At 31.0% G+C, this 16,469-nt stretch overlaps 1 protein-coding gene across 1 annotated transcript in view; it reads right to left on the reverse strand.

Annotated features, from left to right (window-relative positions):
- Positions 1–16,469, reverse strand: part of LOC148312510 (uncharacterized) — a 180,765-nt gene that overhangs the window by 16,724 nt on the left and 147,572 nt on the right. The window contains exon 6 of the mRNA XM_088276704.1: positions 7,246–7,296. Coding sequence (XP_088132830.1) covers positions 7,246–7,296 — 51 coding nt within the window. The remainder of the gene's footprint in view (positions 1–7,245; positions 7,297–16,469) is intronic.

Here is a 16,469-nt window from a genome sequence, read left to right on the forward strand (position 1 = left end):
TTAAACACGAACTTAAATGTAAGTTAGATTTTTTATAAACAGCTAATGTGGGATACTTTGTTATAAAAATATGCGCGAGACTCGCGTGTTATACTATAAACTTTTTAGGTTCTAGAAACAGTTGATTTCATGCATTGCTCTCCCTTTGCATTTGTTGACGATTTTATTGCATATTTCAGAATGGCAAGGTGCAAATTTGATTGCATAAGAAAATCTTTAATTCAAAAAGTTCATAAATTTCTACCAATGAAACTGTTTAGGTTCTAGAAACAGTTGATTTCATGCATTGCTCTCCCTTTGCATTTGTTGACGATTTTATTGCATATTTCAGAATGGCAAGGTGCAAATTTGATTGCATAAGAAAATCTTTAATTTAAAAGGTTCATAAATTTTCACCAATGAAACTGTTTAGGTTCTAGAAAAAGTTGATTTTAAGCATTGCATTTGTTGACGATTTTATCGCATATTTTAGGATTATAAGCAACGTAAAATTTAATTAAGAAAATCTCTTTTAATTAAATACAATTTTTTTTTGTTTATCAATTTTCATCAATGATACTTTTTAGGTTCTAGAAAAAGTTATAATTTTATGCATTGTTATCTTTGCATTTGTTGGCGATTTTACTATATATTTCACGGTTATTATATGGCAATATGGAATTTGATTGAAGAAAACATTTCTTAATTAATGAAATATTTCTTTTATTTATCAATTTGTACTCTAAGAAAAAAATTCTGGGTACTATGTAGTCTGAGTAGTCTGAGTAGGGGAAGCGTTTCTCTTTTACGTCTGATCCAGGCCGATTATTATTACCGCGCCTAAAAACGTTTCACTTCAAAAACTTTTCGGTGCCGGATACAAAGTTTCCGCATAGCGAACACATCGCAGCCCCCGCCGTATAAAATACGTGGCTTGAATTCATAAAAAGCGGAAATTCTTAAATGTCAAACTCAGTCTGATTGATGCATGCATTTCATAAATAAAATTCGGGAACGATATTAAAAGTCATATTTAGGAGATAAACGGAGAAGCCTTCTTCCTTCAAGCAATATTCCTCTTTTCTTTTTACCATGAAGTGTTTTTCAAACCCTTATCCGCACCCAAATGGTGCATAGGGCACTGCATCATATAAACGCAGTGTTATCTTGATCGTCAACACACAAAGGAAAGGTGATCCGCCCTCCACTTTAGGTACCTGGCCAGGGGAATATTGAATAAATATAAGAGACCCCCCCTAGGAATCGAACCCGGGACCTCCGGAACGGTGGCCGAGCGTGCTGTTCAATACACTTTGGAGGCGGACACTATGAAGTGTAATTTATTAAAATTACATTTAGATTACAATTTAGTTCACATAGTATAAAGTATAGTAAACAAGCAAAATGTAAAACGCTTTCAAGGCGACATTTTGTAAAAATGGCGTTATATAAATAAGCCAAATAGTATTTTATAATTATTTTCAATCTTTGCGAACTCCGAGTAAAACAAAACGTAACGGTTTCAAGACAAATCCACTAAAATAATTGTATCCGGTTATACGGAAAAAATATCAAAATCGGCCATTATTTTTCTACATTCATTGTGATTATTATGTTCAAGAGTAATGGACATTCATTATCGTAATCTCGGATGATGTGAAATCATATAATTTTTGATATTTCAAAATAATGCACTATGGGATATCATTAAATTCACTGGGTCCAAAAATAGCATACTTCATTTCTATAAAATTTAGTTTTTAATTTTAATGATACATTTCGTAAAAGCAAAAGATTTGCTTTGCGGTTTGCAAAAGCCATTTTTTGTTGATATGTTATTTTAAAAAAATACATAAGGCATATGGTATTGCAAAATATAATAAATTTAAATTGAATAAAAAAACAAATGTATGCTCAAAAGAGCATTTGTATTTTTGAACAAATGTTTAAAATCTTAATTGTGAAATTAAACATATCGCTCACTCCTTTCAAGAACGTCATAAATCAAAAAACTTGATTTTTCAGGAGAACGTTTTTAAAGTTTAAAAATATAACGCAATGTATTAAAACTAAATATCAAGCCACTCATTAAACTTTTTACTGTGCAACAGATCTTTTTAGGTAAAACCTGAAGGTTTTTTCTCCATTTGAAAAATATTTAGTTTATTTAAAAAAATAATTAAACAATACTTTTTCTTCAAAATGCAAAAACAAGATTTTGTGCCCTGTAGCGGGTAAATATTAAGTTAAAAATATGCCGCTTTTGCTGGGATATAGTACATTTTCTGGGTATTCCTTAAAACATGCATAACTGAAAATTGACTTTTGATTTATGACGTTCTTGAAAGGAGTGAGCGATATAAGAACGTGTTTTTTAGATTTTTTCTTTTCCATTGGACTAGACTAAGGCACAGCAACGCATGACCGTCTACATGAAAGTATTGCAATTTATAGTTTACTGAAATTATAATTATTTTGTATAATTTGTCCGCATCTATAAAATAGCTAAATAGTTACATATTCTGATTAATTTTTTATTTTTTGTGTGTATATTATGTTAAGGACAAATTATGTCCGCCTCCGTAGTGTAATGGTCAGCATACTCGGCTACCATTCTGGAGGTCATGGGTTCGATCAAATAAATATGACACATTTTTTCACTGTAATATTTATTCAAAATTACTCTGGACTGGTTGGTACCTGAAGCGGAGGGTTGATCACCTTTCCTTCATGTGTAAACGATCAAGATAACACTGCGTTTATATGACGCAGTGCCCTATGCACCATCGGGGTGCGGATAAGGATTTTACTATATTATGTTAAAATAGATAATAATAATAATAAATAAAACCCTTATCCGCACCCCAATGGTGCATAGGGCACTGCGTCATATAAACGCAGTGTTATCTTGATCGTTTACACATGAAGGAAAGGTGATCAGCCCTCCGCTTCAGGTACCAGTCCAGGGTAATATTGAATAAATATGACAGTGAAAAAATCACTTATATTTATTTTACCCCCTTTGGGAATCGAACCCGGGACCTCCAGAACGGTAGCCGAGCGTGCTGACCATTACACTACGGAGGCGGACATAAATAGATAAAAATATATATTTGAAAAAGTGTGTAAAAAAACTCCAATAGTGTGTATTTATTTATGTATGGTATATGTACGCATATATTAAACAAATAAATTAAATTATTGTTGGTCTGGGTGTTTGTGTTGTATTTTTACATTTACCTTCCCTATCCTTACTATACTACATGCATACTACCTCCAGAAGTAGAGGCTTTGCAGCTTATTTCTTATCTTAAAAAAAAACTGTAGTAGACAGGTTGTTTGGGTACCATTGCATGGCGTCTGAATTGTTTATGGTAAAGTTATCTTCGACAGTAAGCTTAATATTCAAGTGATCTTGAAAAAAATATATTTAAATTCCAAGTTTACTTTAAAGTTTTTCAGTTATTTGGAATATTTCTTCTATATTTTGTACATTATTTCCTTCTCTAGGCGCAGTATGGAATTTCGGGGACGAAGCATTAAGCAGTGAAGTATGCCGCGTGAATACTTATGAGGAATGGCTGACCACTGACGGGTCGGGTGGGAGGTGGAGGGTGGGAGGAGGGTGTATTGCTACCCTTGAACCCCCTCCCCTCCCCACACTCGGTGCACTTCCAAAATGACGAATCCAGAAGCCGACCCGAAATCGAAACAGGGAGAAATTTGGATTGATATTGTCTGGACCGTCAAACAATGACGACGATGAAAAATTACATTACAAAATTTAAGCGATGTTTCTTGTTCTTCACACCCTTATCTGCATCCGATGGTGCATAGGGCACCACATCAATCAAACGCAGTATTATCTTGATCATTATCATATGAAGGAAAGGTCATGAAAAGCCATCCGCTTCAGGTATCAGTCCAGGTTCAGGGAATATTGGAAAAATCCAAAAAATGCTACAATAAACGAATGCATTTTTCTAACTGACTAACCAATCATCACGCAGCTTATCGCAAGGGTAGGTAGAGAAATAAAACGCCACACCAATCTGTGTTAGAAAAAAATCTTTTTCTCTTCCACTTTCATGATTATTGACTGGTGTAGAACATATTTTTTATGTTAAAAATATATTTTTTTTGTCACTTTTCACATTCATTTCAATCGTTAAAAATAACACAAAGTTTAAGAGTTTTTATCAATTGGTTAAAAGTAATGTTTTGAGGAAAAAATGCTAGATATTAAATTGATAACTTCAATATAATATTTTATTAACCATAACATTATGAAGGCACACAATTATTTACAGTAGAGTGATCGTTAGTAATTTAAGACTGACTATTTTCTCCTTTGATATTCAACATATGCATGAAATAAAGAAATAACAACGACTATTCCTTGTTAATTCCGTGTAAATCTCTTCAGTAAAAATGCCTAAATTGATTTTTTTGTATTATTTCGAGAAATAAAAATACTTTGTGTTCTGATCCACTCACATTTTTATTTAACCAACTAGTTTCGGCAACAACCTATTGCCCTCTTCAGGGTTACATTTATTACTAAATATATATATATATATATATATATATATATATATATATATATATATATATATATATATATATATATATATATATATATATATATATATATATATATATATATATATATATATATATATATATATATATATATATATATATATATATATATATATATATATATATATATATATATATATATATATATATATATATATATATATATATCTTTTTATTTATATATTTAGTAATAAATGTAACCCTGAAGAGGGCAATAGGTTGTTGCCGAAACTAGTTGGTTAAATAAAAATGTGAGTGGATCAGAACACAAAGTATTTTTATTTCTCGAAATAATATATCAATATGATCCACAAAGTTAATGCTTTCAATATTCAAAACATGATTTTTTTGGGTTGCTTGAGATCTGGGTATAGTTTGAAATAGTATTAAAGAGCATTTTTAAAATAGGAAAATCTCCTTAGAAAATATAAAAAGTATCCGCCACCCTCTTCAACCCCTCGTGGGCATCGACACGGTCCAGCCGAGATTTTCATATTTTCAGAAAATTTGAATAACGGCTTGTGCTTTGAATGCCAAATCGGCCCAATAAAAATGTTTCTCCCATCGATGACCGCTGCACACAAAGAACTTGAAGTTTCTCGACAGAGCAATATTTTTTTCCTATATGAAAACTTAATGTAATATACGTATTGATTGAAATTGAAGTCATTATTAGAGATATTATGCTTAATGCATTTAGAGCTATAAATATGTAGTGTTTATTTTTTTATAGATATTTGAACATGAACCATTTATTTACAACATTTTGAGTGTGTCCAAATACTTGTTCACAAAATCTGGATTATCTCCAATTACAGGAGTTATTTTCATATTATTTTTTGATATCTCATCAAAGATGAAGAAGAATGTGGAAGTCTGGGCATTTACGGGGCTTACGACCGTCATAGGCTGGTTTAAGTGATCACTTTACACACGTGTAACATTCACCAATTCTACCCATTATTGACAACCACACTACTCAAATTCTTGGAAGTTCTATATATATGAACCAATTTAGAAACCTTGTTCATGAATCACTAGAACTTCACTAGAGACATCTATTGGTGAGATGTAAAGAAGCTTTTTATTAGTGAAGTTCTAGTGATTTATGAACAAGGTTTCTAAATTGGTTCATATATATAGATTTTCCAAGAATTTGAGTAGTGTGGTTGTCAATAATGGGTAGAATTGGTGAATGTTACACGTGTGTAAAGTGATCACTTAAACCAGCCTATGACGGTCATAAGCCCCGTAAATGCCCAGACTTCCATATTCTTCTTCATCTTTGATGAGATATCAAAAAAAAAAAAAAAAACATTTATTTCATTTGTTGATTCGGCAGTCTTGGTAAATACCTACCACTATTATCATTATGTTTTTACTTATTTTATTAAAATCAAACACTTGAATAATCACCATTTGAATGAACCATTTATTATTTTGGTTTTAATTTGTACCAGAAGATGAAAACAATTGTCGTTTTCGAAACTAGTCGTAAATAAAAATAAAACTCGATAAAGTGGATTATTCAAGTGTTTAATTTTAATAAAATAATCATGTCATTCCACAAAGTTAATGCCGAATCAATAAATAATATGTTTTTACTTGGTAAATATTGGTATTCACCAAACAATTTTTTTTCATTTAATTGACCTTTAAGTCTAGTGACCTTTCAGAGGGTTATGTTATCTTTACGAAGAGTACAATCGAATAAAAGTCATAGAAATTTATGATATTACATTGTGATATTATTTTTTTTTGATGAAATGAATACTTTTTATATTTCAATAATTTAAAAATACTTAGAATTAAAATATAATTTAAATGCTTGTTTCTCGAAAAAATACTAAATTGCTGTGATCCTTGATGATGTGATTCTGTGTAAATTATAAAAAAAAGTAGAATCAAGTCGTGTGCTTGAAAAATAATTTTATTAATGGGATTGGATGCAAAACGAACTTCAAAAGGCACAAGAAAATTGTTAGAAAAATATTCCTTAAGAAATGAGGTAGGTGAATACACCTTTAGACAATTTCATAAAACCGTCTAAAACAGAGATGCATGACGAAAACTATATCCATGAGAAAGAGGCTAGAAAGAGATATAATTTTTAATGATTTCAAAAAATGTAGTGCTAGTTATTTTCAAGCGATTAACTTGAAAAATTGACAAGCTTTTCCACGAAATTAAGACGTACGTGAAAGACTAGTTAAATACAAAAAGATGCCAATTGATGTTAGAAATTTAACGAGGCATTGTAAGTGTACCATCGTGATCATTTAAAAATATAAATACTTGAAAGTATACTTTTTCAAATGTGCACTAACTGCGCCGACCATGCCTGCTGTATCGCTGCTCAGTTCTCCTAGAACCGCTGTTTGCATATGAATGTAGTATAGAATAAAAAATAACTTTAAATCTTGGCGGGATTCAGTGGATCTATTCGAGTCTGTATCCAGTCCCAGTCCCGATCCGAAGTCGTTTGTTACGTGCCATTCATAATATTGAACGTATGTAAAAATATTCTCACCGTTACCCGGCAGAGCCTATGAAAATATTACTTTATTCGAGAAAATTCTAGATCACCCGCCTAAAAAGTGCACTTTTTTGTGGGCATTATATTATGTTCAATTTTGGAAATTATTGACAAAATGCAAAGCTTACCATTAGAGGGCGGTGGAGAGGGGGATTTCACCATCCTACTCTGAGGTAGATCTGTAAGAAAATAAACCCAATTAATTAATCGGAATTTAAAAAAATAGCTATTTATAAGATGAAGTTGCTACTAAGCTAACAATTCATAATATCACAATTGAAAAGACTATACTCGTAGTAACTCGAATTTCAGAAAACATATTTATCTGAATCTACATCAATACCGTTTTTCAAAGTTCTTATGCATCCATTTTCAATTGAAATTTTACTTGATAAATACCACTATTTCTTAAAATCCATAATGACGAATCATTATCAACCCTATTATTATAGTATTATAGTATTACAATGTATTTTAGAAATAGTGGTACTTAAGTAAAAAATTAATTAAAAATAGATATATATAACCACAAACACTGTCGAATCAATAAATAAAATTCATTTGATCGACTAAGTTTTAAGAAATAAATACTACATGAATAGGTATATTTGTAGTATGAAATATTATACAGAATTATTATATATTTTATGAAGGTAGTTGATTAAAATATGGTAAGTACATATATTTTAATTGTTAAAATAAACGTTTATAATGTTAATTTCATAAACGAAAAGTATTATAAAGTTTAAAAATTATAAAGTAGTATAAAGTAATTTATTATTATTACTTTTGTAAAATTCATCAAAATATGTATTTTTTTATTTATTGTTTCGGCATTAACTTTGTGGTAAGATATGTTACAATGATTAAAGAAAACACTAGTTTTATACAGACCTGAATGATGGAAGTTTAACTTCTGAAACATGTAGTCTATAATAAAACTCAAGTGGTAAAAAACAAGTGTTTTCTTTAATCATTGTAAAATATGTATTATATTGGTTCAATATCAATTGTCATTTGAATACCATCGATATTACGATAAAGAGGTTTTAGATATCAATTTCAGCGTGTAAACTACACCACGACATCTCCAAATAAGTCGCATAAAAGTCATAAATCGAAGAGGGTCGAGAATAAAATGTTTTACTTATTCCCTTCATTCTCGACTCCGTGGTCCAGTTTTGCTATGCATCCAGAAATAATATCGTGTTTTGGGAGTTCGATCCGTTCGGTTCGTGTATGGTCAGTATTGAATATTAAATAATGCAGGGGTGTCAGTACGAGGGTAGCAGGCTAGTTTGGGCCGCCGTAAGGACACCATCACCTGTCACTAGAATGGGCCCCAAGTGTCGTAAAAGCATCCCTGGCGCATTTCAGGGCTGTACAAATGGGTAAAAATTTAATATTTTGTTTGTCTAAAAACACAACATAAAATATACAGCCGAAATAGTTAAATTTAGTCAAAAGGTATAAAATGAATTCCTTTGAATAAAAATTCATACTTTTTTTCAAATTTTTTATTTTAAATTTTACTTGGTAAATACCGATATTTCTTCAAACCTCGTTTTTCGTGTGGCTCGTGTTTCGATTCATTCCACGTTATCAAATATCTTATTCGATTATGATGCGGAATGTATCGAAGTAAATGTCACAGTAGATTTTATGAATTAGTTATACTTACCAAGTAAACTTAAAATTCAAAATGGATGGATTATTGCCACAACGAACTGCCGAATCGATTAAAGATTTGAATAAAAAAATAACTGTCAATCTAAGTTCTAGTTTTTAAGTCAATAATTTTCTTTGGTATTGATAAAATACGGTTTATTTTGTGTTTAATGACATCTTGAAAAATATTTTTACATTATAATAAATTTAATGGATCAGGTGTCATGAAATAAATTAAGATATTTCCATAATATTTTGAGTGCATCCAAACCCTTGTCCATACATAATCTTCTTCATCTATGTTAAGAAATCAATACAGGATATTTTGTTGTATTATTATTGAATCTTAATGTTATTTTAAAGATCTAGCTTTCGAAAAATGAGAAATAATATACAAACGTCAAAACGAAATATTTAGTGTTTCAACCCTTGATTGGAAAATGACCATTTCCCTGGCTGTTAAGGGAGGCACCTAATGTCATGATACCAATATGGGAAGGAGAAAACATCCTACTGACTACCAACAATATAATAGACCTAGCTGTAAATGCTTTTGCTTATTTGACTAGAATTTTCAAAACGTTTACCAGTATTTCAGTGAATAATATTTTTGTTAAAGATAAATTAACGAAAATAAAATATTTGGACATACATATAAGCCTTTTTTACTATACAGAAATTAGGTTGTGACAAGCTAAAACATTTTGTCATGGATCTTTCATTCGGAATTCAACTATCCACCCTGAAAATATAATCTAAATTATTCTAGTATTCATTATAAAATAGCTACTGAATAATTTACTTTTAATGTACCTATAATAATTACTTTTGCAAATATGTAAATATGATGACCGCGAGTGCCGGTAAATAATACGTCCATAACCATCCTAACACAACTTTCTTAATTTTATCAATAAAGCTTATTTAATAAAGCTAATAAAGCCTTGCATTTTTCCTTATTTCACCATTTGAACATCTATCATACATCGTTTTGTTGCACATTCGACTGCATTTAGTATACTTTCATATTTTTTGCCAACTGCATGCTTCGCTTCCATACATTAGGGTTGGTAATTTTTCTTAGTTTTATTAATTTTTTCATGGGTATAATTAATAACTTAAGAATTTCAAAATTCGTTTTTGAGTTTCGCAATTCTTTGCCCTTCGAAGGCTGTGGTCGGTACGGAGATACATCTAGTTTTAGTACTTTACAATTCGGGTGGTTGGGGTTGAAAAATAATAGCGGTGTGTTGAGAAGTGACCCCCAGGGGAGTCGTTTAAAGTAATACGGCCCTAAAACACTGGTCAGCCCCGGGCGGCCCTGGGCAGGGGCCTAATCCTGCCGAGGACACATGCACCCCCTCAACACTGTGCCCGACACCTACTCCGCCACTGGATAAGCTGCCGGAGAAGATAACTTTATTTTCATTTGCACCAATACCTACCTGGCGGGCATGATCGAGTCGTTGATGTACCTCAATCCTTTTCAGATCATTATTTTATATTTTTAATATATTTTTTTTAAAACATATCACTTAGGTCTTTATAAAAATAAAACAGATCCTAAAGATATGAAAAATAATTTTTGTTAATAATTTTAGCAATATTTGACAAATTTCAAAAACGGATAGAAAAAGTGGTAAATCAAAAAGCTTAATGATGGCAAATGTAGTTAGAGGTAGAAGCCTAATACGACCGAGAGAAACTTGGGATGATTAAGTACATTATACGCTTGAAAGTTGACAATACATAAGTCAGCATAATTGGAGGGTATTTATGAGAAGATGCATAAATGCCGAGGAGGCGGATGCAAGGAGAGTTGTGTGATATTCTATCTTCTCTGCCTCAATAGTGGGTAGGATAGTGAACTTTTCACAGTAAGCTAAATACTAGGTCGAAAGCCCTAGAATACTCGGACTTCCGTCATCTTTCGCATACAAATACAAATATGTTTCATCTTATTTGAGACACCCATAATATATTGTAAAAATATTGATATTAAGGCCAAGATCACGAAAGTTCAAAAACTCACATTTTAATACATCTTTTGTTGTCAAAACCGTACATTTTTTTCGGAAAAAAACTAATTTTTTCAATACAAATACGGCGTTTTAAGAAAAAATCAATTAAATCAAATGTCAATTGAGTTTAGAAAAAATTAAGTTGCGATTTATCGTGTATTGGGCTAAATCTTGTTGGTTGTATCTATAAGGGGCAGTTTTGATTAATTGTATATATATTTTTCAAATAACTATAATCGACAACTGAGAGTTGCGTACAGAATGGTTTATGTACGAGTATGTATGGTACATACTTACATTAAATATGGCATTGAATGAGGGTTCGCAATGAAGGCACTCGTAGAGGCATGATGATAGTAGTATTCGTTGATCGAAAAGGATAGATTCCTTGTGGGGTTGGGATTAAATATTCAGTACCACTTTGCATTTCAGGCATTCAAGTTTATGGCACATAATATGGAGTGGTCATGAGCCATCAGACCACATTAGGGTCTATATTCCCTTACACCACACTACAGGACTTTTAAATTTTATTTCTTGAAAAAAGTTAAACTTACATAGGCAAAAATACATTTATACATACAATACAAACCTAATTAAATATTTTATTAAATAAAATTTATGTTTACTTTGTTTTAACAACTCTTTATTGGTACACTTTTTCATATTTAAAAAAAATCATATTTTCATATCGCTCACTCCTTTCAAGAATGTCATAAATCAAAAATCGACAATTTTCAGTTTTGCATGTTTTCGGAATATCCAGAAAATGTACTATATCCCAGAAAAAGAGGCATATTTTTAGCTTAATATTTACCCGCTACAGGACAGAAAGTGCTGTTTTTGCATTTTGAGGAAAACGTATTGTTTAATTATTTTTTTAAATAAACCAAATATTTTTCAAATGGAGAAAAAACCTTCAGGTTTTACTTAAAAAGATCTGTTGCACAGTAAAAAGTTCAATAAGTGGCTTGATATTGGTTTTGAATACATTGTATTATATTAAACTTTAAAAACGTTCTCCTGACAAATCAAGTTTTTTGATTTATGACGTTCTTGAAAGGAGTGAGCGATATGGTGTACGGAGTGCGTGGAAGTTTTTAGTAAGGGATGGGTAATTAACTATGAGTATCTCAATGTTTTAGAATTTAGTTCATAAACCCTGATGATGACAAGGTTCTTGTCGAAACCGGTTGGATAACCAATAAAAAGTGGTTAAAACAAAGTTGGTTTATTTATAAAGTTAATTAATTTATATTGCACCAAAAAAAGACATTTTATATTCTCTATCAATTCCAATATCATATATACGAATACTTTATTTGTAAAAGCTTTGATATAAGTAAAAGTGAATCTATCTAATAAGTTCGTATTTAGGTTGATTCGTGCCAGGGTATGATAGAAGTAAAGCAGGTGCTATATGAGTTTCTCATGAAACATTCAATAATTCAATTAATATCTGACATTTGATACACACCGAATACTTAGAAATAATATCCGACCAGACATTTTGCATGCCAGACCCAATATCATTTCTATAACTTTCCAAGTAACGGAAATTATTTTGTACCTACATACAAAATGAATGCAGAACACGACTTTAATGGAATTATAAATTAGACCAACGGTGATAGGTTAAGGGAAAGGAATGTAATAGAATATTAGAAGTGGAGTGGGTGAATGTATTCATAATTTATTATGTAATACAAGTAGAAATATTGTAACAGATATCGGGTATTATGGCGTGCTAAGGAAACTAAATGCTTTTTGGTGAAGATTGTGTTTGTAAAAAAAATTGTTTATAAATTCATAAGTTAATTATACAACCTGTACATAAAAAATCAATAAAGTTAGATTAACAATGATAAGCCAATGAAATAATTCCACATACCTACGAGTATATGTTATAAATACTGCTGTATTTTAAAAGAGAAAAGCGAAGAGAAGGTAAGTGTAGGTTTTAAGAAGATTTTTCAATTTGATTTTTAGTTTGTAATTACAACTATTAGTTGTATTTACTAAGTAAAATGGGATAGATTTTACCGCAAAGTGACTGTTAATTAAAGAAAATAAAGAGGAATGATAGATGTTTCATGTAAAGTTGACATTCCAATAATAATACTTATTTGTTAATTGCATTAAAAACGCATTTTTAAGACAGAGAATTCATATTAAACCTAGTAAATTATAATTTGATTCATTAGGAGAAGAAATTTGCACCAAGAACTAAAACATTGAGAACAATATGATGAAAGCTGCATAAAACTTAATGCTGGTGGGCAATTGAGACTTGTTTAAGGTAGCTTAGCAGACCTCCACATTGTTTGCGTTAAAAACGCATTTTTAGGCAGATAATTAATTTTGAACTTCGCAAACAATAATTTATTTAACTAGGCGAAGAAATTTGCACTAATAAATAACACAAAAAGAACAATACATAAAGCTTAATTCTGGTTGGTAATTGAAACATGTTTAGGTAGATTATATAGCAACCCTCTATGTTACTTGCCTTAAAAACGCATTTTTTAGGCAGAGAATTTTTTTTAAACCTAGAAAACTATATTTTGTTTAATTAGGCGAAGTAATTTGCACCAAGAATTAACACATTAAGAACAATACGATGAAAGCTGCATAAAGCCTAATGCGGGTGGGTAATTGAGACGAGTTCCAGGTTGCTAAGCAACCCTCTTTTGTCGGACCGTGTGGTGGGAGGGGGTACAAGGGTGGTACAGAGGGCGGAGGGAGGTACAGAGAGGAGGGAGAAGTACGCCATCTTGCAATGGCATATGCAACTCTATAAATGCACCAGTCTATTGGGAAAACGTAGAAGCCTCGCTAAATAATATATAATACATATGTAGTAAGTATGGTGATACTAACACGCTACTGTGAATTATTTATTTATTCATTTTTAATTAATGTTTTACTTAGTAAATACCACTATTCACACTTTATACAAATAGCGGTATTTACTAAGTAAAACATTAATTAAAAATGGATAGATTTTACCACAAAGTGACTGCCAAATCAATTAATGAAATTATTTATTTATTGTTGAAACATGTTTAATTTGATTTGATAAATATATTTTATGAAAAAGGTCCTTTACAGTCATTGTGAAATAATTTAAAAAAGGTTTTTTCAGATGCACTTAGTATTTTCTTGAAATAAATTAATCATTAGAATTGGTAGGGTGCTACTGTTGCTATTTTTATACAATTTTAACGGCGAAAAAGGTTGCCGAAAATGTGAAAAATACGTTAGTTATGTTTTTGACCATTTGCGATGACCATTCACGCACGGAAAATATTTTCGGATAACACTGTTAACGAAAATAAAAATATTTTTTTTATAAGTATTCTAAAAATAAATCTAATTCCAACATACGCGTATACGAGTAGGTATTCTAAAAAAATGTGCGTGAATAACACGTGTGGCTTCTCGTTCGGCCTGTCGCGTACTGAATTGTATATTTGAGAGTACACCCTTAACGCAACAACGACACTTATTTTGGAAATTAATTTAGATTTTTTTAAAATTCTTTTTCTTCTTCAAACCCTCATCATACATAGTATTATGTTGATCCGTTAACACTCGAATGAGAGATGATCACCCCTCCGCTTCAGGTACCAGTCCAGGGTAATATTGAATAAACTTAAGAGTAAAAAAAAAACACTTTTACTTATTAGCCCCCCCCCTGGGAATCGAACCCGGTACGTCCAGTACGGCAGCCGAGCGTGCTGACCATTACACTGCGTAAGCAGACATGTGCGGTATGTGTAAAAATATACATTGATTATTGTAATAGTACATATATACACGTGTCTACCAAACAATAAAATTACTCGAATGCAATGAGTGTTAATCGCAGCAGCGAGACTAGTTTTTAGAATGTCTAAATTCTAAATATTTCACCAACTACACTGGTGGACTGGTACATGAAGTACAGGATTGATCACCCTTTGCCTTCATGTAAGTAACGAATAGGATCAAGTGTCCTATGCACCCCATTTATTATTATTAAAATCGTGGTAAGTTCATAAAATATACAAGCAGTGCGATGGAAATGTCTTTTCTTCCTACTTCCTTTTCATCTCTATAAGTTTTAATGTGGTGGTTTCTAGTAGCGGGAAAGAGTATGTACCGTTTTATTCTTCCCGTCCAACCTCCCTTCCACGCTCTGCACTACGTGTCTGGACCACCTTCTCACCCCAACCGGAAACTTCTTAGCGGCTGGTAATGTTGCGATAACTCATAACTAAGTTTTCACGGTATTACCAGCGAGCGCCATTGCAACAATCGTTGCATGGACGAGCTCTAACTTCATAATTTCATAATTTTATTATAATATAATAATTCCTTTACCTTAAGAAAGATTTAACTTTTAATTATTGTTTAAATGACAATCTGTTTCAAGATAATTTATTGATGTATTTAGTTTATACGATATACAAAATATATTATCGATGTTGTGACATTTTGTTGTTGTTGCATTTATGAGTATATATGAGTATAGTTCTATCCTGTATCTCTACTTATTCTTAAACACAATCTACGATTTTATTATTCAAATATTAATAATGCTGATTATTTTAAAAACTATATTTATGTCAAATAAAGAATAAATGTTAATTTGTTAAATATCATAAATTTCCAAAAATTATTCACCGATTACTTTGAAATTTTGACATAACGTTACATTCGAATACACGCCTGTTTTTGTATACCTAACATATGTTTTTCGCTGATTTAGATAAAAAAACTGTTTTTTTTTTTTTTTTTTAAAGAACAATGGCAGCGCCATCTGTTAAATGTAACAACCTTCGTGATACTAAATATTCCTTATGGCAGACAGCGTGGCTTTTGATAGCTTTTTGCCAGCAGTCACTTAGCATTTTCAATGTTTGTTTTGCCTGTTCTTTTACATATTTAAAAAAAAAATCACATATTTAAAATGTGTGCTTTCTATTTTATTTATTTTCCATTTTACTAGTATTATCCTAAGCAATGCTTTGCCGGGTACAGCTAGTTAGTAAATAAATAAAAACATACATACATACAACATACATACATACGTGGACCACGTGACGGATAATTTTACCTCCCTAAATTTAATTTAGTGTTTTATACATCGTTAGGTAAAGAGATGAAAAGGTATTTTTGATATATTAAATAAACTTGTTTTAAATTAAAAGTATAAAGTTATGCACATTAAGAAATTATAAATTAAAATGGTATTGATATTTTGAATGTAACACTTTATAGTTGTTTTATTGGAAAAAATTAATTGAGACTAAAATAATCTGTTGGTGAAGTAATTAAGCCCTAAATAATATATTCTAGGAAGGTTTCTCCGGGTTTCCCCTGGTACGGCGAGCTTTTCCTGTTTTTCTAACAATTAATGGTCCCAACTGTCGCCACCACGCGGTGCCCTCCTCGTTAGAACCTACATAATATATAACAGAGATCTCCCTCACTAATCATATTGTGTACATATTATATTACGTAGGTACCCTTAAAGCTACATACTTGTCTATATACACAAACATGTGAAATATTTATGAAAATTTAGAAAAAATCAGGATTATATTTTTTAAATATTTTTCTTTTATTATTGGCAAGTCCCAATGAAAAGATGTTTCTGCCACTGTCATGTTTTCTTT

Source organism: Brachycentrus maculatus, unplaced genomic scaffold, assembly GCF_059751285.1.
Source record: "Brachycentrus maculatus isolate JH-2025_06_01 unplaced genomic scaffold, ASM5975128v1 h1tg000039l, whole genome shotgun sequence".
NCBI classification, from domain to species: Eukaryota; Metazoa; Arthropoda; class Insecta; order Trichoptera; family Brachycentridae; genus Brachycentrus; species Brachycentrus maculatus.